Source organism: Pipistrellus hanaki, assembly GCF_964339955.1.
Source record: "Pipistrellus hanaki genome assembly, chromosome: 2".
NCBI lineage: Eukaryota > Metazoa > Chordata > Mammalia > Chiroptera > Vespertilionidae > Pipistrellus > Pipistrellus hanaki.
Window position 1 is genome coordinate 93,359,232 of NC_140504.1, and position 24,216 is coordinate 93,383,447.

At 38.2% G+C, this 24,216-nt stretch overlaps 3 protein-coding genes across 14 annotated transcripts in view; 2 read left to right on the forward strand and 1 right to left on the reverse strand.

The window, feature by feature from the left end:
- Window positions 1-24,216, forward strand: part of P2RY13 (purinergic receptor P2Y13) — a 403,762-nt gene that overhangs the window by 328,031 nt on the left and 51,515 nt on the right. The gene's annotated exons all lie outside the window — the stretch shown is intronic.
- MED12L (mediator complex subunit 12L) overlaps window positions 1-24,216 on the reverse strand; it is a 355,232-nt gene that overhangs the window by 42,990 nt on the left and 288,026 nt on the right. For 9 of the 10 annotated variants that reach the window (XM_084875885.1, XM_084875893.1, XM_084875891.1 and 6 more), the window contains exons 24-37: window positions 24,110-24,211; window positions 23,192-23,305; window positions 19,013-19,212; window positions 15,714-15,902; window positions 14,660-14,734; window positions 14,361-14,551; window positions 13,407-13,568; window positions 10,812-10,923; window positions 9,048-9,137; window positions 7,906-8,015; window positions 7,579-7,714; window positions 6,581-6,742; window positions 4,419-4,781; window positions 2,292-2,448 (exon numbers count right to left, since the gene is read on the reverse strand). In XM_084875885.1, coding sequence (XP_084732011.1) covers window positions 2,292-2,448; window positions 4,419-4,781; window positions 6,581-6,742; window positions 7,579-7,714; window positions 7,906-8,015; window positions 9,048-9,137; window positions 10,812-10,923; window positions 13,407-13,568; window positions 14,361-14,551; window positions 14,660-14,734; window positions 15,714-15,902; window positions 19,013-19,212; window positions 23,192-23,305; window positions 24,110-24,211 — 2,163 coding nt within the window. Of the gene's footprint in view, window positions 1-2,291; window positions 2,449-4,418; window positions 4,782-6,580; window positions 6,743-7,574; window positions 7,715-7,905; window positions 8,016-9,047; window positions 9,138-10,811; window positions 10,924-13,406; window positions 13,569-14,360; window positions 14,552-14,659; window positions 14,735-15,713; window positions 15,903-19,012; window positions 19,213-23,191; window positions 23,306-24,109; window positions 24,212-24,216 lie in introns of all 10 variants that reach the window. The other variant, XM_084875888.1, reaches the window with a different exon arrangement.
- The window catches only part of P2RY12 (purinergic receptor P2Y12), a 57,916-nt gene continuing 40,704 nt past the window's right edge, over window positions 7,005-24,216 (forward strand). For all 3 annotated transcript variants that reach the window (XM_084875975.1, XM_084875973.1, XM_084875974.1), the window contains exon 1: window positions 7,005-7,104. The gene's annotated coding sequence lies outside the window, so the exon portion shown is untranslated. The remainder of the gene's footprint in view (window positions 7,105-24,216) is intronic.

The following is a 24,216-nucleotide window of genomic DNA, read 5'->3' on the forward strand; positions in this document are numbered from 1 at the left end:
GAATATATTCAGGTCAATTACTGAACATGTCTGCTGTGTCAGGCTATCTTCTGAGTGCTATATTTTATTTTATTTTTATTTTTATTTTTTTTATTAAATTATTATCTGTGTACATATCTTACCATTGCCGCCCCCCCCCCCCCCATACAATACCCTCCCTCCCTAGAGTTTTGTGTCCATTGGTTGCACTTATATGCATGTATACAAGTCCTTCGGTTGATCTCTTATCTCCCCCAGATCTCCCTCCCCTCCCCGCTGTAATTTGACAGTCTGTTTGTTGCTTTACTGTCTCTATATCTATCTTTTGGTTCATCAGTCCGAGAGCTATATTTTAAACATTTACTTTCAATCACCCATCCTATGATGGTATATATCAGTATATCCATTTTACAAATGATCAAGCTGTAAAATGATCAGGCACAATGTAATTAGGACTCGGCCAAGATTACACAGCAGACAGTGGTAGAGTGAGACTGTAAGCCCCAGAACAGCTCTCTATGCTACTAATTTACAGGACAAACTGTGGATTCTCCACTGCTCTAAGCCAAGAATAAGATATCTTCTTCCCTAGACCTCAAAAATATTATACTCAACTTACAATAAAAACATTCACTTGGGGGACGTCTGACTGCTGGTGTAGGCCTGATCCCAGGGATATCCCTCTCATAATCCTAGACCACTGACTCCTAATCACTCACCTGCCTGCCTGCCTGGTCACCCCTAACTGCCCCTGTGGCCAGTCTAATTGCCCCTTACTGCCCCTCCTGCTATGCTGGTCACCTCCAAATGCACCCACCCTGCTGACCTGGTCACCCCTAACTGCCCCCCCAACTCAGACCTGGTCGTCTCTTATTGCACCCCTCCCCGCCTTCCCTGCTGGCATGGTCGCCTCATGCAACCTGCTGTTTAATAATTTGGTCATCTCTCACTAACACCCCTGCTGGCCTGGTTGTAGGCAGCCATCTTGTGAGGGTGTGAGGGTCAATTTGCATGTTATCTTTTTATTGTATATGACTAGAGGCCTGGTGCATGAAAATTCATGCACTAGAGAGGTTCCTCAGCCTGGTGTGCCGCCTCTCACAGCTTGGGAGCCCTCAGGAGTGGGAGGCAACCCGGTGATCAGGGGAAGGTGATGCCCCCATCATAACTCTGCTGCTGCCACTGCCAGCAGTGAAAGCCTTGGCCGGCCCTGGGCAGCTGGGCAGCCACCACCTGAGGTTTGCCTGTGCCTCGGGCTGGCCCTGGGCAGCTGTGGGGGCTGAGAGGAGTGGGAGACTCCAGAGGCAGGTATGTCAGCAAGGCTGAGAGGACTGGGTGCTGCCATCTTGTGGCTATGGGTGCTGTCATCTTTGAGGGCATGGAAGTCAATTAGCATATTCCCTCCTTATTAGCTGTGGGTGCCGCCATCTTTGTGAGGGCCAATTAGCATATTCCCTCTTTATTAGATAGAATTAGAATGGCACATCCTAACAAAATGTAGACTGAAATTTCAGAAATAATCTATTTTGCTAGAATAGGCAAACTTTCCCTTAGAAAGAAAATTAAATTCTTTCCTCATTAAGAAATTGTGTATTTGGAAAAATTTCACTCCATATATAAAATCTACCTGAGCTTGAATCAAAGCAATACCCAAATCAGTAATATTCACTCTGGATATGGCATTGTTTCTTGCTGGTCGTATCTCAATCTACTTGCTGAACCAGGTTTCTGAAATCCATGGTATACACAATTTAAAATTCAAAACATAATAATAAAAGACATTGTCCAATACTGTCTACTCTTTTAAAATGCTGGTAGCTATAACTGATAAAAATGTACACAAATTTCACAATATAAAACTTTGATCAACTTTATATCTTCCTGGAGGTCCGATGCACAAAATTCATGCAAGAGTAGGCCTTCCTTCCCCCAGCTGCCAGCATTGGCTTCCCTTCGGCACCCAGGACCTGGGCTTCCCTCGCAGCCCCAGCTTCATTGGAAAGTCATCCGGAAGGGCGTCCGGTCTAATTAGCATAGTACACTTTTATTATCATAGATAGTTTAAGATTTTCATCAGTGGCTAATTTCCTCCCAGCACTGGATGAAAACCCCAAAATCATCCCACAAACTCAGAACTGAAACCTTATTGTAGAAGTAACATGTTGAATGGAGAGAATCTATAAATGTCAGCTGAGTACTCAGCTCTTGAAAACAGTTTTAAGAAGGCTTTAGGTTAAAAGCAAGGAAAACCCCAATTGAGAACTCCAAGCCACTTGTCATCTCGAGGACCTGACTCTGCTCTCTTCACGTACCTGGAGGAAGAGATTGGCTCTGCAGGAAAAAGCCAGGCTGCTGAGGCTGCCCCATCAGGTTGTAGCCCCACAAGGCAGACTGTGGGTGGTGCATCATCTGAGAGGAGATGGGTGAGTAATTAGGAGGCACTCGGTATATGTTGCTCTGTGGATACTCCTTCAACATGAAATTAAAACAAAAAGTTACTTAACTCCACACACCACACAGGAAATGAGTACAAATTCTCCCTATCACATTATTTGATATAACTCCTCTCCCAGTAGATAAGGCTATTTTATAAATGGAGAGATGGAAGGTAGAAGTCTCAATATATTCTTTGCAAAACACTCATTTAGTTAATACTTTTCCTTAATTTAAAAAGAACTTGGCCACAGTGGAGGAAGACAGAAAAAATATCTTTTCTAAACTTTATTTTAAAATATTAAAAACACATTTAAAATATTGATATTGACTGCCAACCACAGCTGAAAGAGCGTCTTTGTAATTTCAAAGTCTCCCAATCAAAAGCTTTGCTGATGCCTGGGGTCAGGATCAGATTCCTGCCAGAGGCCCACAATAGTTCAGAACCAGGCCCGGCTCAGACAGGATCTTATTTCGTTTTCAGGCCAGTATTCTGCAAGAGCTGGCTCCACCACTCTCCTGCAAACACATTCACTTTCACCACCACCACCCCACCCACACCTCCCAACAGGGCTTCCTCTTCCTCACAGCAGCCAAAAGTCCCTAAGGGTCACAGTTCTAGGCTAGCCCTAAAGGACAAAGGGAAAATAAAATTTCACAAAAGTAAAGCCTGCACTTCATCCCATCGGGAAGAGGCAGCCTCAGGAGTAGTGTGGGAGGCGAAGAAATGACCGAGACTCACTTGGGGAATGAGATGAGTTTTAGGTCTTTTGCATTTAAAAAGAACAGAAATCCTCCCCTTGGCTGGACAGGCTGGGAAACCCAGATTTCAGGGGATGACAGTATGGACCTTATTAAGTACCCCTTTCAAGACAAAGGAATACTGGCAGGAAGACTGTATGAAAGATGATACTGACACTCAAGTGACATCCAAAGTGATAATGATAATCACCAAACTATCCAAATGACAAAGACTTGTTTTGGCTTTGACTTAGGTAAACAAAAATATTAACTTATCATGGTGTCTAAACATTACATTGTGAATATTTTTTTCCACTGCACAGCAAGAACTCCTTTGAATTTCATAAGAAAATAATCTCAAATTGTTTCTCAAGTATTTTTCAATTAAATGGAAAGATATTTCATATTTTAATTCTGTAAGTTCTATAAAATTATTTAAAATTACCATCTCAAAGATTTCTGCTGTTTTAAAGAAAATGTTGCTATAGATAGGAAAGTCTAGTAGGCAAACAAGAAATGAAACTAGATCACATTTATAAAGTCTATCTTTTATAAAGTCTGAAAATATAACAGAGAAGTAGAATACACAGTGAGAACAGTGAATATGAAATCTCATGAACATCCTATTCAATATATTAGATGGAGATTTATCTAGGGAAGAGAAAATAGAGTGTTTTATTTTATTTTAATATACTATGGCTATCAATTTCCCAAAATACAATAACTATGCTAAACACAGCTACAGTAAAAACACTTGAGATGAGATTTTATAGGCCTGAAAAATTCAAGTTTCAAATATGAGAAAATATGAGGCACTAAAATATTAAATACCAGAGGCCTGGTGCATGGAATTCATGCACAGGCAGGGTCCCTACGTCTGGCTGGTGATCAGGGCCAATCGGGGCCTTCTGACTGCCAGCAGAGCCTTCCTTCATTCTGTGCCGCCCCCACTAGTAGTCAGCACACGTCATAGTGAGCAGTCGAACTCCCAGGAGGTCAAATTCATGAGGGGACAGTTTGCATATTAGCCTTTTATTATATAGGATTATTCACAATGGAAACCTAAAATTAAATAGTTATAAAAAGTAGAAGAAAAAACAAAAGCTATGATCCTAATTCTATTCAGTATGACAGTTCCTCATTAGGATAATTATTACCAAGAAAAGAAAAAGGTTTTTACTGCTTTTAGCAGTGCTTCTAGGTATATAACTTGGATACTAAATCTACTGAATGGTATCAAAGTTCCCTCTACTTCCTGCACTTACATCGACTCTTGAGCTTGATTTTGTCTTGCGCTTCCTTCCCTTTGTTTTCTTCTCTTCATCTGTTGTGGTTTTTCCCTGATCTGAGAACTCAGCTGATTTCCTCTCTGGTTCCTGAGAAATGGGGGATGTGGGCTCTTCCTCTTCCTCCTCGGGAGGCAGGGGCAGCGGCTCGAGGTAGTAACTTCGGGGCTTGGGCATAGGGTGTGTGTGGTACAAAAGGAGGTGGTGCTGCTCCTCATACTTGATCACCTTCCGGTCCATTCGGACTGTCCCGAACCAGGCCCAGGACAGAGGAGCTGGGTTCTTCTGACCCTCGAACAAATCCCAGGGGGACACCTTCTGCTTTGTAGAGACCTGGAGACCCTGTGGCAAAACAACACTCTATGACCACACCCTCAGACCCTTTTACTGATTAGAGTAAGGCTTACTTAGGACATGATTCACAGAACATTTTGGATGGTGTGGGCCTTGGAGAGAACTTAGCATAGAGCAGACAGGCTTACTAATCAGTCCAGGGTTACACAGTTAGATCACCGGTGGGGTTGGCTAGAATCCACAGTTCTGTGGTTCTCTCTACCACTGAGTTCCATTCAGGCTGTAAGACCAGAGTCCAATGTAGTTTACTGTACAATGGCATTTTTTCATGTAGCTTTCTTTTGTTAGCAAGAAATAATTTCTAAGGAATGCTAAAATGTTGATTTTACTATACTAAATTATAATCAGTTATAAACCTTTGGAATCCATTTATTGTTTTTAGAATAAGTAACATTCAGCCTCTAATTGGACCCAAATGAACTTTACTCCAAACAAGAGTGGACTTGATTCAATATGGGCACCTTTCATGTATTTAATAAGCCAGTCCTTCAATAGTTAAGTCAGTTTATTACAGAATTAACTTTACCAACATGGAGAAATAAACTCCTTCAATTCAAGCTCATCTCTACAGAGTTCAGAGGAGAAAATGTTATTTTGTTTCTGAAAATAAGAAGTTTATTTTTAACATTATTTGGTGATGTCCCTTGATACTTTCCCTGGTATAGCAATTTGAAAATACTTTTCTTCAGTATAAACCCCAAAACAATTACTTGGGCATTTCATAACTATGCCCTCTGACCTACACACTCTTTCATGAGCATCTTTATCAAGAAACAAGGCTCAGTACCATCTACACACCGACTGCTTCCTAATATGTCTTGAGATTAGACTTCTCTCCTGGGTGCCAAGACCACATCTCCAAATGACTTATACATATCTCACCACTAGAGAGCCTACCAGCACTGCAAACTCAACTTCCCCATAATTCTAGCTCTTTCTCTCCACAAACACAGCAGTGAGGTAAGCACCTAAAGTACTTGGAGTTACCGCAGCACTGCAGTTCAATGAGCCACCTTTTTTGTGTCTTTGCATAAATTTTTCCCTTTCTCTGTACTACATTTTCCCCTACTTCCCAGCTAACTCTTAACCCTTCAAAATGATTCACGTCGATTTTTCAGGGGATGCTGCTTCAGCTAATTACTTGTCATCTGAGTGTGATGGCTCCTTCTCAGGGTCCCTAACACTGTTTAGCATGACACACAAACCTCATCATACTCTATCTACTACTAGAGGGTAGGTGTTCTGTTTTCCATCTCTGTAATTTTGGGAATCTGTGGTTGTTCGTGTTCATTGAAAGAATCATGGACCACTCTTCTTGTACTATAAGAAAACCCTGCTTATTATCTTATATGAAATCAAGTGTTCATTAAATATTGTTTAATTGACATGAAAATAAAGAACCATCACTTTAAACATTTTTACTCAAAATAGTTTACTACCTTACAACTTTTATCAATAAAGACTCTTATCTAAACGTATTATTTCCAATTCTGAATTAAAATCAGAAGTGATCTTTTGCTTTTTTTTACTCTAAGCTCTTTAGTTATCTATTGTTGAATTTAAAAATTCACTTAAATTCAAGTACAATTCTAAGTAAAGATCTTGAAAGATTTAACTTTTATGATAATTCCAATAACCATTAAATGATAAAAATATGCTTTTAAAAACCAGGAAACTGTAAAATTATGATGCTTTTTATCTTTTTACAGGACGACAAGAAGTTGTATTTTGTTTTTGTAAGTTTAAGACGTAGTTATATACACGAGAAACAAACACTTCACTCTTGCCTGTTTTTTATCTATAGAGTCGAATCCAGCAATTTTGTTTCCCTTTGTGTCGATCAAGGAACCCATAGGCTCACAGGTGATGACATCACATGTCTGTTTTGGCAAAGGCAGCAGCTGTTGAACTTTATCAATACTTTCTGACCGCTTTTCTCCTAGTTCTTTCTAAAAAAAAAAAAAAAAAAAAAAAGTTTAAAAAAATTAGACAGAGAGAAAAGAGAAGTAGAGAAGTGGAACAAAAATAACAATGAAGGCAAAAGTTGCCCAGAAGGAAGTTCCCTTATGAAACACTTCCATTATAGCTGAAATGTTCTTTCACTTGGAACATGGCCTACGCTGCAGCTCTCCATTACAGTGGGATGTTTCATTTCTTCATTTTAGGTAGAAAATAGAATACATAAAAAGGCTCCCCTGTTACTCAACAAACAGCACAATGCTGAAGTGACAAAATCTAGGACAGCAACTGTGATGAGAAGGCAGGAGCTGCAGCACGGAACACGTTCTCGCATGCAGGGCCACAGCACCAGGTAACCATTGGTTATTTTCCTCTAAGGTCATCAGATATATTGATTTTTTTTCTCCTCTGCAGTTTATTTATAGTTTATTGCAAAGACTGTGTTAGTGGTTAGTAAAATGAATTGGATTTAGATATATCAGTACAAGCGATTATTTTTCAATTGCATGTGCCAGTCAAAAAATGTATCTCAAATCTGATGCTAGCACCTCGATTAGATATTTGGTAATGTATTTCTAAAGTTACTTAAAAAAATTAAACATGTTTTATGAATATAAATATTTTTAAAAGACAAACCTTCAAGCTATATGCTTACTACTTTGGGGTTCTAGTGAGCTAATATAAAGCAAATAGCAAAATAGTCAGATTAAATTAATTTGAGTGCAACAAATAGCCTTTAATGTAATGAGAAGTAAAATTAGATAAAATGTTCTAACTAACAAATCCACAAACAATATGAGTTCATAATAAGCAGGTCACAACTTGCCTTCAGTTTCTTTACTAAATTCATGTATGCACGTCTGTTCTCTTCAGATCCCCCTGGCAATGCGTTGGACAGGTCAGAGGCTAATGTTCCATTGATTAAGACACCCAGCATGTCAAGAACTGTTGTGAATAATTCACTAAGAGGGGACAGAAAAGAATTATTTTTACCTCAGAGCAAAACCAAGATAATCTTAACTAAGTGAGAATGTTTATTTAAGGCATAGAATGTACCTAAGAAAATAAGATGCGACAGAATTTAACATCAGTGTATCACAGCCTCTGCCATGCACACGTGCAGCAAAGGAAAGAAGAAATGATAAGTACGTACTTGTTAGTGTGCATGTCAACGGTTCCAGAGGTAATGATCTGAAGGAGGAGGAGGGCCCAGTCTGTGGTCCACTGGGTGCTCCTCTGCACCGTGTCAAACATTCCTCCCACCTAGTTCGTAAAAAAATACAATAAAAATCTGCATCGTGTTAAAGAGAAAAATACATTTTATTTAGCCAAAGTTTGATTAAAGAAAATCCTCAAAAAAAAAGGGGGGGAGCTGAGGGGTTGGGGGAGAGAAAGAGCACCTGAGTGTGAGCACATCATTAATAGGAATTACAGCTTTCCCTAGACAGCTAATCCTTGAACGTGCAGAGGCTTAGGGGCAGTGACCTTCCTCTTAGTAGAAAATTTACATATAACTCCTCCTACTACTATAAATCAGTATAACAAGCTTTCTTTTATTCCTAAACATTCAGGATACCCTCCTTTATGATGTGATTTTAGTCAAATTAAATCTAAATAGGGCAAAACCACACAATCTGATTGTGCTGTCCATTACTATTGAATCTAAGCCTGTTGTCATAATAACACTTATTATGTTATCCAGTTTACACAGAAGTAAATTATCCAGTAACACAGAAGTAATGATGAGCAGGAGGCATGGCCCCAGGTGTACTCTTTCACGTGTGGGAATTAAGTTGAAATCAACTGGTGAATATCCCCAGAATGCCCTTCAGCTGGCTTGTCCAGTGTGAAAGGAAAATTCAAAGGAATGTTCAATGTGTGAGAATTTTAAACTTCTGAAATTCCATGTAAAATTTGTTTTTATGATCTATTTGATAATTTTGACTTAAATGTCATTTTAATATGGTTTTTAAATAAGTATAGTCAAAACTAATGTTCATCTCAGGATACTGGTCCTCTAAGTCCTCCTCCAAGCTCACACCCTAAAGGAAGATTCCCTGGGGCCAGGCTGAAGAAGGCAACCCAAAGCCTAAAATACCTACCTACTGCTGTCCGGAAGTCAGGCTAGACAGGAAGAACAGCAGCCAGGAAAACAGAAGGTTAGAAGGACAGGGAAGTAGCACAGAGAGCAAAGAGCAGAGGTCCTCACCTTGCAATGAAGACTTGTGACCACAGAGGAAGTGGGAGGTTATGAGAGATAAGTTTACCACAGGCAGAAGGCTGGAAATGTCTTACCAAATTCAGACGGAGCTGCAATGCTTCGTGCATCATCTGCCGTGCTTTTATGTCATCTTGGTATCGCTCTTCTCTCCAATTACTTAAGATCTAAACCAGACAATACATTAAAAAAAAAATCCAGAACTGGTTTTCCCTGTTAAAATTAAATTTTTCATATTTTAAGTTAAATTGAACTTTTACTGATGGTCAAAAATAACTTCTCAGTTTAGCAAATTAAATAAAAATTTCCTCTTCTTCCACTAAGCAGACAAAAATCTAGCTATTTCTTTTTCATTACCTTTCCAGGTGGGAGAAGAAAAATCTTTTCTAATTACTTACCCAGTGACATGTCTTAGAAAACATTTTTAGAGGACCATCAAGTTAAATGTTAAACATTAAAAAAAACAAAGATCAATTTTTAAATATAGTTGACCCTTGAACAACATAGGTTTGAACTGTGCAGGTCCACTTACACATGGATTTTTTAGTAAATATGCAGGCAGCCCCTCTATAAATACGGGTTTCATATTCAAGAAATAGTATTTTTTTGAGGTTAGAAACTTGTGGATTGTAAAGGGCCGACTATAATGTGCCATTCTTCACCATAAGGGACTTGAGCATTCTCGGGTTTTGATTTCTGAGCGAGGATCCTGGAACTAATCTACTGTGAATTCCAGGAGGATGACTGGAGTTTTGGGAAGGCAAAAGTTATATAAATTTTTTATTGTCTTTGGGTCGGTACCCTTAAACCCCATGCAACTCAAGGGTCAACTACACATCATTTCATTGGTCTTATAAAGATAAGTACTAGGCAGATAAAATTACATTTTATATCAGCTCTGGGTTATATTTGTAAGGACACGCTGTGAACCCTAACAAATGTACTATTATTATTTTAGTGTTCTTTTGAAGTGTACTAGTATTATTTTAGTGTCCTTTGTCATTTTATAGACTTGTCTTTCTTCATAAAGATAATACATACTATTATGAAAAATGTGACAATTTGGGCATTAGTCAAGCGGCATATCCACTTATAAAGTGAGTGCTTCTTCCCCAACTCAGAATAATGCCGAAGAAGGGAAGGTGTTCTTAGGAAGGGCAAACAGCAAGTGGACAACACCCCAGGATCAGATGGCAGGAGCAAAAACAAATGCATACCTTTCCCCACCACACACAAAAACATCTCATTTTGCCATGCTTTGAAATATGTGTTAACTAATGAGAACCATCTTAAAATAGTTGAAATGAGTCACATGCAGAAGTAAGCCCAAGTAGTTGCCGGAAAGACAAAGTCTGTATTCTCTATCAATGAACCAAAATGACTTCTGATTTACAAAGGAGTATCTTGTGTACCTGACTGGCATCATCCTGGCTCTGGCAGTAAAATAAAATGGAGTTTCTGCATCTACAGGGCTCAAGATGAGCCCCTGACTGAAGGTGGAAGATCCCCTTATGTCTGTATTTCTGTCCTCCTGCCATGCCAACCACAACAGGGACATCCCCCGGACTCCTCCCCTGAGGCAGGAGCAGGACAGGAACAGGCATGTCCAAGTTATGTGAAATATGCAAATGTTACTTTTATAGTCTGTGGACATTAATGAAATATTGTTAATCTTGTAATGACAAGAATGTCAGGTAGGAGAATAGAGCATGGATTATGTCGACCTGCATCTAATCCAATCACAGTGCATCCTTATTAGTTTAATCTCGGCATTTGAAAGGAAAACAAATTAATGCCACTAGAAAAATACTTGCCTGGCTGAATACTCTACTCTACTTTACCTGATTAACTTGATTCTGGAGAGACATTAGGAGACCTTCTCGTTGTTCATCTTGTCCCTTAAGGCAGGTAAGGACCAGTGAGAGGAATGGTTGTTGGCTCAAAAGAGACATACTACAAAGCAAATCATAACAGCAGATCTAGTTAGAAAGAATGGATTACTTCCTTGCAACACAGACTTCTTGTCCTCGGGTTTTTGACTCACTATTTTACTAAGTCATATTTCTACTGATTATATTAAAAGCCACAGTAATGCTTCTAAATAATTTAATATTGAAGGCATTCCCTAAACTAGCATAAATTCATACTGCAAATGAGTGTGTAAGGGTGGAGAAGGAAAAAGAGAATTTGTATTTTACATCAGTAAGCTGCATTTTATAACACACATCAGAAGGAATATCACCTTATACACAGAATAAAATTTAAAATGTACACTTCCTCTCACACAAAACTCTTATTTTACGGTTCAGCCCTGATTGCTGTGCTTGTTTTATTTTTCAGCACATTTCTCGAGAACAAACAGTGGGGTGTTTGTAGAGCTGAGACAGCTCCTGGCTTAAGGACCCAGTAACACACAGTAAATATCTTGCCAGACACCAGAGTGCTTGCTTGTGACCTGAGGAGCACAGCCCCTCCACCCCCACAACCTCTACTTCCACGGGGTTTTAAGATATGTGGGCCCAGCCTGTGTAACTCAACGGTAGAGCTAGTGTCAACCTATGAACCAGGAGGTCACAGTTTGATTCCCTGTCAGGGCACATGCCTTGGTTGCGGGCTCAATCCCCAGTAGAGGGCGTGCAGGAGGCAGCTGATCAATGATTCTCTCATCATTGATGTTTCTATCTCTTTCTCCCTCTCCCTTCCTCTCTGAAAGTAATAAAATATTTTTTAAAAATACATTTGGTAAAAATGCTATTAAAATGTATTCAATTATTAGAGAACAATTAACTAGTCATACTTATAAACTAATTGCTACACTGGAAAGAAAAATTTCCTCAAATAAGATCAAGGGCAAAATATTTCAATCTGCTTCATTTTACATCAACAGACTGAGAGAGATTGACTTGGGAAGGGCCATTTTGAAACTTTGTACTAGCCTCTTGACCTCTCTGGGGAATGTACATACAATCTCCCATTAGCTAGCAAACTTTGAGAAGTAAATTGAGCCATCTGGTTGTTCAATTAATGCTAGCAAACATAAAAAAAACAATCAGATAACAAACAAAATATGAGCAAAGTTAGGTCTCTACCAAATGTTCTTCAGTTAAGAATGCAGGCTCAGAAACCAGACCACCTGGTGTAAACCCCAGCTTCCTAGCTCCTTAGCTGTGTTCTCAAGAAATTTACTTAACCTTTTAGTGCATCAGGTTGTTTTTTTTCTATCTGTAAAAAGTGTATAGTGGTAGAGCTAAGATCAGCACCTGGTTCATGATTGCTATAAGATTTTAAAAGTGTGAGTATGTATGAAATAAATTTTACATAGAGGTTGGCATTTATAAAAGCTCAACAAATGAATGGTACCAAAATATTATTAATTAGAAGAAAATAATATATTTAAAAAAATTTTTTCTTTATTCCCTCCCCCCTATCAGCATCTATCCCCCTTGTACCCTCTTTCACTTCCACCCACCCCTATCCTCCCACAATCAAACAGAAGAAATTATCATTATTTCCCCCTTATCCTTTGGTGCTAAATTCACCATGTTTTCACATTTGAGTGTGGTTTTAGATTTCTTCAGAAACACCGTCAGTTTTCAAACAGAATTATTTGAAATCTTCTCAGGGCATAAAATAAATAAACATTAAATTCTTGGTTTGTAAGTTTTAACATCTAAACTAGAACAAGAACCTTAAATGCTAAAAATATTTCAGGGTCCAAGAAGACAGAGCTAGAAACATTTCTATGTATTTTATTTATTTATTTTTTAATTTTTATTATTATTATTATTATTATTATTATTATTACTTACAAATATAATTGTTTATTGAGGGAACTGGAGAGAAATGCTTTTATTTTATTTTATTTTTAAAAAATGTATTTTATTGATTTTGTACAGAGAGGAAGGGAGAGAGATAGAAAGTTAGAAACATAGATGAGAGAGAGTCATCGATCAGCTGCCTCTTGCACACCCCCCACTGGGGATATGCCTGCAACCAAGGTACATGCCCTTGACCGGAATTGAACCCGGGACCTTTCAGTCCCCAAGCCAACGCTCTATTCATTGAGCCAAACCGGTCTCGGCCATTTCTATGTATTTTAAACATAAAGAACTAAGTAATAAAATAAAATAAAAATAAAAGTGATTAAAAGAAGAAAACAGGGACCAGGTGGCAATCCAGGTCTGATTCGGGATGCAGTGGGGCTAAGAAGTCAGGATTTTCATAGTGCAGCGAGGACCAGGTGCGTAGGCAGAACTGAGAACGTGTAAACAGTATGACCTGGAACTTCTTAGGAACAGTGCCCTCACCTAACAAAATACTTTCAATTTCATTTAATAAAATCTCAGTGGATTTGGAGGGCAGTGAACATGTATGTTTGTAGAATGCTACATTTCTTTCTTTCAAATCTGACAGAGAGACACACCTTGCAGCCATACCTTTTCTGTTTTTGTCTGTCTCTTTCCTTTTTTGAAGAAGAACCCAAGTGCTGTCCCTTCTCCAGCTCCTCCCCGGCAGCTTTCAGGACTCTTCCTTGCACCGAGGTCGGCAGCCTGGCAATGAGAGGGGCCACCAGCCACACACCCCTGCGTTCAGAGGAGCTAAAATCAGAAACAGGTGTTATGCCCAACAAGGCACCTTTTCCTCAGATTTAACAGAAATTCCCATGTAAAAATTTTATACATAAGATACCCTGATTATTCAGAAACGTCCCTTTCATTTCCATGCTAATGCACAGTAAATATCTTGCCAAATACCAGATATTTGCACACACTTTGTATAAAGGGCAATAAAAGGCACAGTTCTGGAAGGATATTATAACTAAACGTTTGTTTAAAAATCTATAAACACATTTTTCTATTATTGTGGCTCTCTGATTAGTAACAATTCTTTTGTCCAACACTTTTTTGTCCTGGTTAAGATATGAAATGTTCTGGTTATGTTTAAACACACTGATAGATTATTTTTAAAGTTTTATAATTCACCAATTTATACTTTACACCAAAATGATGAAATATAGCTAATATGCCTTTCATGATCATCATTTATGCAAAAATGCTAAATTTTTAAAAAGGCAGAAAAAGTGTTAACTTTTTTAAATTTTAAAGAAGGCAGAACAGTGAACATTAAAGAAATTAATGCACCTGAATGTCACCTGTGGTTCCAAGGAGTCTGGGCCTGATTAACCTAGTATTTAGAACACTAAGATATCATGCAGCATGTAGTATTGCCCTTTAACTTATTAATAAATAATGATAATTGACACAAGTAATTACTTTCTTCATATTGCTGCAGCTTTATGAAAAAAAATACTGATTATGCAAATAAAACACAGTGTTACATGTGAAAAAATAACAAGAGACTACTAGTAATAAAGCTACAGAAAAAAATACCTTAGAAATGTCTTTATTCCATTCTGCCTTGTGCTGCCTGCATCGGAGCTTCCGATCCCGCTGGGGGTGAAGAGCCCCGTGCTGGGGTTGGAAGCGCTGATGCTCATGTCAGCAGACTGCTGGAACACCTCTATGGTTGCCTTAGCAATATTGTCCAGTAAGTTGTTCATTTCAGCCGCCGAACCAGAGCCCTAGGGTCAGACACAAGAAAACTAGCACACATACTTTATCCTCAAATGTCAACATGCTTTGCTTCTCATACAATTTTATACACATGCATGCCCCTCAGATATACTCACTGGGTCCTTCAAGCACTGCTTAATCATTAACTGAAGTTCTAGCCAGGACTGCCTCAGGGTCCACTGCTCAAGATTCTGGGGGAAATGGAAATAACTAAGACATTAAGGACATTACACATATCTTAAAACAGTAATTACTGGCAGTTTTCCTATTTCAAGAAAGAGTAGAATAGTCACACACAAGAAGGGATCTACAGGCACCCCTGCTTTTCAAAAGTTTTGTTAAATGCCCAGCCAGTGTGGCTCAGTGGTTGAGCATCGACCTATGAACCAGGAGGTCACAGTTTGATTCCCAGTCAGGGCACATGCCCGGATCATGGGCAGGATTCCCAGTAGGAGGTATGAAGGAGGCAGCTGATCAATGATTCTCTCTCATCATTGATATTTCTCTCTCTCTCCCTTCCTCTTCCTTCCTCTTTAAAACCAATAAAAGTAAAAAAGTCTCTGTTAAGTATTTCACTTTTTCTTTTTAAATATTTTTATTGATTTTTAAAGAGAGAGGAAGGAAGAGAGAAAAACAACTTTGTGAGAGCAGAACATCAATTTGCTGCCTCATGCATACTCTTCACCTCTCCATTGGGGATCAGGTTGCAATCTGGGCATGTGCCCTGTCTGGGAATCCAACTTTCAGTGCACAGACCATGCTCAACCAACTGAATCACACAGGGCTGGCAAGCACTTCACTCTTAGGAAAGACCTACATTCGCCTGCTTTCGCTAACAGAATGAAGTTGGAGAGTGGGAAAACTGTGCTGTGCTCGCTGTGCAGTAAGCTGTGATGGAGGCAGCGGGCACCCAGCAGCGAGGGTAGCCCAGGCACCAAGCCCCTTCCCCGGGAACCACACAGCCTCTCAGCATCCAGCCACCATGGTTTTTAAACCATGCCTGTGAGCATCTGCTTTATCTCGACTTATTTTGCACATTTGTTAACAAAATGTGTCCTAAGGCATAAGAAAAGCCTAGAGAGCCTGTAAGAACTCTATAGTCATTTTTCTTATAATTACAAGGAATGTGCCAAATCAGAGAAACATAATCTTTAAATTATTGTCACTCACCTGAAGAATGCGCTTAATGTGCTGCCTTTGCAGGTTGTCCCCCTCAGTACATTCTTTAATGCCATGAGGATAACAGATGAGCTGCAATAGTTTCTGGGCTTGCATATTTGAAAGCACAGGGTCCAATATTAGCTCTTTGTCTGTGCACAGCCTTTCAGGTTCTTTTAAGCAATGTTCTCCTACCCATTCCTAAAAATCATACAGCAGTTAGATTGATAGGCATGGGCTTTCTAAATGCCTATGTAAAATGTATTAAGTTCATGGCACATAATGGAATATAAAGCAGATAGGAATCTTCCAATTAACAAAATAATTACACACACAAAATGGTGGCATAAGTTTTTTTTAAAAAAACTTCTAACCATTTTAAATTCTTAGAATACAAATTGAAATCTTGGATAAAGGAAAATTTAAAAAACAGGTATAAAAAAAAGGAAAGAAAAGAAAGCTAAGGAAAATATTGGTATGTGTTTCAATTGGAAAATTGGTTCTGGCTCTTGCAACTGTTTTACAATTAGTTTTTTTTACTTGCCATATGTAAGGGCAATGAGTCTATAAGAAGCCATTTTTTATGAAATGCATTATGCTATGTTCTATTGAGTAGAACACAGTACAACATTCAGAAAATTATCTTCCAATTTGATATTACAATGTTAGTATTATAAATAAATGTTTGTGCACATCTATTCTCTGTACAATTGTTTTCTCAGGATAAATTTCATAAAGTACAATTGCTGGGTTAAGAAGTATAACAAAAATTGCCAAAACCGGTTTGGCTCAGTGGTAGAGCATCCGTCTGTGGACTGAAAGGTCCCAGGTTCGATTCCGGTCAAGGGCATGTACATTGGTTGCGGGCACATCCCCGGTGGGGGGTGTGCAAGAGGCAGCTGGTCGATGTTTCTCTCTCATCGACGTTTCTAGCTCTCTATCTCTCTCCCTTCCTCTCTGTAAAAAAATCAATAAAATATATTTTTTTTAAAAAAAGAATTATAACAAAAATTGAAGGCTACTGATGCATATGGCTAATTAACCTGTGGAGAGTTTCCACTAATTTAAACTGCTATCACCTTTTCTTCATCAGTTTTTCAAAGAAAACTCTTATTTTAAATGAGTTAAGACTTTGTCAATTGTTCCTGAGCCCCATCCAGATTTGTTTAAAATGAAAATTGTTTCTTAACAGTTATACCAGTGACTAAATGCTGATTATCCATTGAAATCACCTCAGGACCTTGTTAACAAAGCCTGGGCCCAACAGCCAATCAATTAAGTCAATCTTAGGTCGTGGGACCAGATAGCAGTCATTTCTTAAGGCATCAAAAACAATTTTAACTTTTCAGGTAATTCCAACTGCCCTCACAGTAGGGAACCAATGCACAACCCAACAACTTCTTAATCCTATATAATAAAAAGCTAACATGCAAATTATCCCCTCTACCAGGAGTACAACTGGGAATTCAACCATGGGGGCAGGGCCAGCTGGCCAACCACCCATGGCCCCTCCCCCTGGCTGGCCCTACCCTGGATTGCCACCGACCATCCCAATCAGGGGTGGGGCCAGCCGGCCAACCTCTCACATCCCCTCCCCGAGCTGACCCCACCTGATAGGCCTGGGTGGGCTGGCCAGACCCCACTGCTGTATGAATTCATGCACCAGGCCTCTAGTACCTATATAACTATTTAGCTAACTTTTATCATGGTTATAATATGCCTTATAAAAACATGACCCTGTCAAGATTTGGAAAGTAAAAAAGATTATATATAGTATGCCTTGATTCTTTTAATAAGAAAGGAGAAATTAAAAAAAATATATGAAAAGTTAAAGCAGAAGATAATGAAACTTATCACCTAGGGCAGGGCAAGACAAAGGGTAGCAGGGATAAGGGAGAGAGGAGATATCTCTTAATATAGCTTTTGCATAGTTGGCCTGTGGAAGCATGCTATTCTAAAGACAGAGCTGGGCGGGGGAGCGGGATGGACTTACACTGAATGTAAACAAAAACAGATAAAAATCAATTCTATTTCAAGTGAGAAATATATCCACAGTGAGGGAGAAAGTTCAAATGATTTAACATAATACAGTAAACTCTTAGGGGAGAACTATAAACAAATCTTCAAATCCTTTTAGTAGGCTTGTTTTTCATAGTGGTATGGGTATAGCAAATCTGAAACTATTACAGGTATATTATAGAATAAAGCAAATAAGTAAAGGGTTAATGTTATTGGGAGTGGGGTTCTTAGTGTGGAAGAAGGCAATATTAATGTGGAATGGGGAACACAAAGGACTTTGTGGGGTTGGACTGTAAGTAAAGATAAAGATAAAGACATATCAAAATAACATGAGGTCCAGCATGAAAAGAGTCTGGAAAAGTCTGGGCAATTTGAACATGAACATAACCAAGGTCAGTAAATCATAATCCATATGGAAAATTAGTAAATATAAGAAAGGGCAGGCTTTTCCTTAGGGAAGAGTGCAAACTGGTAACCGGAGAGCTGAGGAGTTTAGAGAAAAATCACCATCTTGCACCCATCACAGTAAAGACTGGTTTGGACAAGAATAAAAATAGATGATATGTGCAAGGTAAGAGAATTTGATGAGAATATCTGCATTGTTTTAAAGTGTCTTTCCAAAGACTGTTTATTAATTACAAGGAAAATTAATAATTGTGCAGCAGAGAAATTTTGAATTCATACAATGGAGACATCTTGATAAGGTTAACATCACCAGTGTGGTGCATATGGACATCACGGGCCTTCCAATGAGAGTACCGAGAAGAATCCAGCATTACTGCGGCAGTGTCTAGCTAGCAATGCATAATCTGAAGCTAATCTACAGGAAACTTCACACAAATCCAACATAGTTGGGACAACTGACAAAATTGGAATGTGGTCAATAGGTGAGAAAAATTTATTGGACTAATGCTAAATTTCCTGAGGTTTTTTTTTTTTTTTTAACTGTATTTTTTTTATGTTAACAAAGTATTCAAAAGTAAAAAGAATAATGTATGCCAACTACTCTCAAATGGCTCAGGAAAAAAAAAATTAAGCATATGCATCCATACTGACACACAGAAGTAGAATTATAAAGCAAATGTGGCAAAATGTAAAAAGTTAGTGAATTTGTATAAACATATACTACAGTTCTTTATTATTATTGCACCTTTTCAGCACTTTGAAATTATGTCAAAACAAAGCAGGAAAATAAGGACCCTCTATGTACACATTTTATACAGTAGTGAGATTCTCTTTCCAAAGTAACAGTTACATATTCAAAGTTAAAGGCCAATTAAATCTGAAGATACCTGTTGACAGATAGTTCTCAGTACATATCTAGCATATTCTTTTAAGTTGGCCGTTTCTATGGAAATGCTTCTTCCACATGATTTTGCATTTTGTGAGGCAGTCCAAATATCATCAGCATTCCCATCACGCCGAAAACCCCTCATGGTGTAGTCATCATTCTTTAGAGAGCTGACACTATTATTGCCAATTTTGGCATCTCCTAAATAACAGAATCAAAAAACCAAAATCACACACATTCAAAATTTTGCCAATTATTTGAGAAGTAAATGAGACAAGCTTTCAGGAGTTTACAGTATGTGAATGGTATTATTGCAAAGCTGTGCAGCAATGAAGAGAATGGATCAAGAGAATAAATGCATGAACCCAGAGAAGTTTCATCAGACATGGAAAAAAAGCAAGTTCAAGACTCAATCCTTACTTTGTTTATAGATTTTTATATGCTTTCACTAAACTTGAAAAGGCCATTTTGAATCACACTTAATAATCACAGAACACTGATTTCACCAATATTTCAAGCATCAATGTATTCAAATTCATTTGACTTATAGACAAGGAAAAGAAGGGTTACTCACCCTGCTAGATGTCCCTTTTCCATTTCTTCTCTTACAATGACTTATTTTCTATCCATAGGTCAAGAGAAAAGTTTTGCCTTAGCCCACCTTACTATCAACTTCTTGACAAGAGAGATTTATTTCCCTGGGAATGGAAAGGGGCAATGCATACTAAGGAAGCCCTGGAAAATAGGGCATTTATTGAATAATCCCTGTCTTTCACTTTCCTTTCTGTAAACACCAACTTAGAAAGAAAACTTCATTCTCACCAATCTCTAATATATCCAACTAAAATGAAGCTAAGGAAAGTGTTTTCCTTACTTAAAAAAAAGTTCTGGGGGAAACACTCAGCAGAAAGATTGACTATCTAGATATAAGACATCTTCTCTAGCTATGAAAGACAAAGAACTGTCATATTTTGAAGCTGAAATAATAAAACTATTTTGGTAATAAACCTTGTCAAATGACAACAGAGCCCCCAATCTTTGGCCTGTTTACCCACAGGACCATAAGCCTTCAGAGAAAAAATTTCCTGGAGCCAACAAGTGAATTTACAGGAGGCTCTCAGAGCAAAACCAAGCCCAAGACAGTGCAAAAAGTCTTTTAAAACCTATAAGTCAACTAGGAAAAAGTATTGACTCTGATGAAAAAAATAAAAAAAATTAGAATTGCTCATTGAATATTTACTTATAAAATCATTAAAAGGAAGGGAAGAATAAAAATACATTTCAACCTTCATATATATATAAATAAAAATACATTTCAACTCATTAATACCTTCATATATATATATGAATTAAATAAACTCCTATGGGAAAAGTGAAATTGGTAATATGTGTCAAACATTTCTCATTAAAATACATGGACACACATTACCAATTTCACTTTTTCCATAGGAGTTTATTTAATTCAACAGAGTTCTTTAGGAATTGAAAGACCAGATTCTATGTGTATCAAAATTTAGCATGCTTTTCAGTGATGTAAACAACTATTTTTACACCTTAAGTTAAACTGCTATGGACATTAGAAATCAAATTCTATATAACAGTTCTATTTCTCTAACTCAACATCAGTCCTGATGGACAGGACTTGAGAGAACATTGGTTAGAACATGTGAGATAGATAAGTTAAAACTTCTGCAAAAACAAAGAAACAAACATATCTGCTAGTCCCAGACTAGGAGATCCTCAAATCAGTATTAGATGTTAGGATGACCTGGAGGTTGTACCAGAACCTTCTACAATCATATAGACCAGTGGTTGGAAAACTCATTAGTCAACAAAGCCAAATATCAACAGTACAATTGAAATTTCTTTTGAGAGCCAAATTTTTTAAACTTAAACTTCTTCTAATGCCACTTCTTTAAAATAGACTCGCCCAGGCTATGGTATTTTGTGGAAGAGCTACTTTCAAGGGGCCAAAGAGCCGCATGTGGCTCATGAGCTGCAGTTTGCCAATCACAGATATAGACAATAGAACATTAGAACAGTGTTCAGTGACAGCCAGGCCTCGTGCTCTGCTGACATTCAACAGGCCTAATCCTGACTTGGGAAGCAATGCTTAGAAAGATGTAGAGTCCTCCAAAAATTGAAGCCAATGAAATGCTCAAGGAGCCCAGATAGAGTGGATCTGTGGTTGAGTGTTGACCTATGAACTGGGAGGTCACAGTTCAATTCCCGATCAGGGTGCATGCCTGGGTTTTGAGCTCGAACCACAGTAGTGGGAGGGCAGCAGGCAGCCAATTGGCGATTCTTTCACACCATTGCTGTTTCAATCTTTCTCTCCCTCTGAAATCAATTAAAACATATCTTTAAATAAAATAAAAAGGTCAAGGAGAAGCAGTCAAAGAAAAATGAATTGGTGATTATACATGGATAGTAAACTATGGTTATTTGGAGATTTAAAGAGGTTGGCCAATTTTACTTGTGATCAAACCAGTCCTTCAAACCAAAAGGACAATGTCTAAATTGCACTCATCTTGGTTTCTGCCATTAAAATATCTATCACTTAATGCAGTCACATTTCCAAAATTAGTTTATGGGAACTCTTCTGCATAGTTTCTCTGATAAACATTAGCTACCACAGTAAAATGGTGAATCCCTAACTTCATGGTTATGTTTATGTTTTTAACATAAACAAAATACAGTTAACAATGGTCTCTACCTTAATTATTAAATGGAACTGAACAGCCATCTTTCCTTTCAAATATCATCAGAGTACAGAAATTTTATTATTGAGATGATAATTTAATGTTGGCTGTATATACAAACTCCTGAGCTTAAAGGAAGGCTGTAGCCATCCATGTGACTTTATCTTTTTCTTTTTACTTAAAAATTCCTGGGCATAATAGGAGCATCATGGTGCTCACTTCGGCAGCACATATACATAATAGGAGCATCATGTATGTGTGTGTATACATATGTATTCATATGTATATGTGTGTGGGTATATGTTTAGATGAACATTTATTAATTTGCACACATGTATATATGTATGCATGTGTGTGTGTGTGTACATGTAGATATTTTTAGATGTACTTTATAATGTATTTCTTTGTTGATTTCAGAGAGGACGGGAGAAGGAGAGATAGAAACATCAATGATGAAAGAGAATTATTGATTAGCTGCCTTCTGCATGACCCCTTCTGGGGATTGAGCCTGCAACCCAGGCATGTGCCCTTGACCAGAATCAAACCTGGGACTCTCTGTCTGCAGGCCAACGCTCTATCCACTGAGCCAAGTTGTTTAGGGCTAGATGCACTTTTAATCATCTGTTTTATGAAAGCCCTGTTTTCCTTCTTTGCGATCACAAAATAATACTTTCCAAGTAGTATAAAGGGATAGTCTTTATCCTCAAACATGGTCTTTAAGACTCATCAAATCAATGCAGTAACTTCTGTTCTAATGATAGGGGGCTCCTTGAGAACATAAGAGATAGTTTGTTTAGTGAAGGCCAAAAGAGGGTACCCAAAGTTGGAAGAGATAGTGTGATTCAAGACTTCCCAATCATTCTCCTAATTTACAGAATAAAAATGTCTTAACACATTGCACTATAAATGAACAGAAAAGGCAATGCTACTACTCCAGGAGTATATACCAATAAAAACATAAAATAAATCTTGGGTCATTATAAATTATATAAAAAAGAAATTATGATATCTAATACTGATTTATCAGTAGTATCAATCTCAATGCAAATTACCACCTGGTTGATGAAAAACTATGGTTCAGGGTCACAGTGAAAGCAGAAACACTGTGATTAAAATCCAGGTTTTCAGTTAATTTACTCCTAGAATATATATAACATGGACTTAAACCTTTGGCTAGGTCATCGAGTTTTCTGTGTCCATCACAAAGTGTGACTTACACCAACAGATGAAGACAACACAAGCCAGAGGGTCTGAGGATCTATTACATCAAGAGATAGCATGCTTTTAAAACTCCACCAAAAAAATATATTTAAATTCTACCAGTGTTGTAAGTAAAATATAGACTTGCTGGAGTACAACTGAACTTGGACCTGGGGAAAGCCAACAACAACAACAACAACAACAACAACATTTCTATTAATATTAAATAGAATGAAACTTCTGGTGATTAACCAAGCTTAGTGCCAAGACAGTCTTACCAAGCATCATAATTGCTTTTAAAACAGCAAACACTGCTCCCACTTCGATGCTGTTGTGAGCAGCAGCTAAAAGGTGTCTATCGCAAGATGATCTTATTCCAGGGAAAGGTTTGCCTATGAGAACAAGAACAAGCCTTTCATAATCTCTTCACCATTATTAACAGTATTTTGTAACCATTTACAGTCATAGGGCTTTTCATTGTTAGACTGTGGGCGCTTAATTGCCATTAGCTAGCTTTAATTGATGCTTCATGAATTCACTAAGAAACATTGCCAGCACTCTGGACTTAACCTTTTCTTTTTTACTATTAAAATAATAATGTCTTTGCCCCTTAGAGAGATGGGTCAAAAAGATTAGGATTTTCATCCATTTATTGCTGATGGCCTCTCTCTCTCGCTCTCTCTTGCTCTCTCTCTCTCTCTCTCTCTCTCTCTCTCTACATACACACACACACACACCACACACACACACACACACACACACACACACACACACACATACACACACACAACCTAACATGGAAATTATCTTTAGGAACAGACTTCACCAGCATCCCTAGATTTTTTTCCCTTAGTAAAAACATAAATGAATCATGCCCTAAGCTGCTATGCTGTGATTCACAACTAACATGGATAGTATGTTAGAGGATCACGCTGCCCACCAGCATGGCTGGCCTAAGAGCAAAAGTATTTTTATTGTTTATTAACTCTGGATTTGAGTTTCTCAACACATCCTGATATTACATAAATGAAAGGTGTTGACAGCTCTCTCAGTGGCATCACTACACCCCTTCATCACCCTCAAGCAGGCCCCCCAAAGTCAGGAAGGAAATTACAGGATGAACAGCCTACTTGGTCATTTGAGAACCTGTAGCTGCAAATGAAAACGTAATCAGAGGTTTGGGGCTATCAGCTCACCGGCTGCCTGAGGTAATAAGCAGGCCTGGGGGGCTCGGAAGAGATGGAGCAGGAGGCGGCAGGTCATCCTGGCCCCGGGCTCAGCATCTGCGTCTCCACAAGCTGCG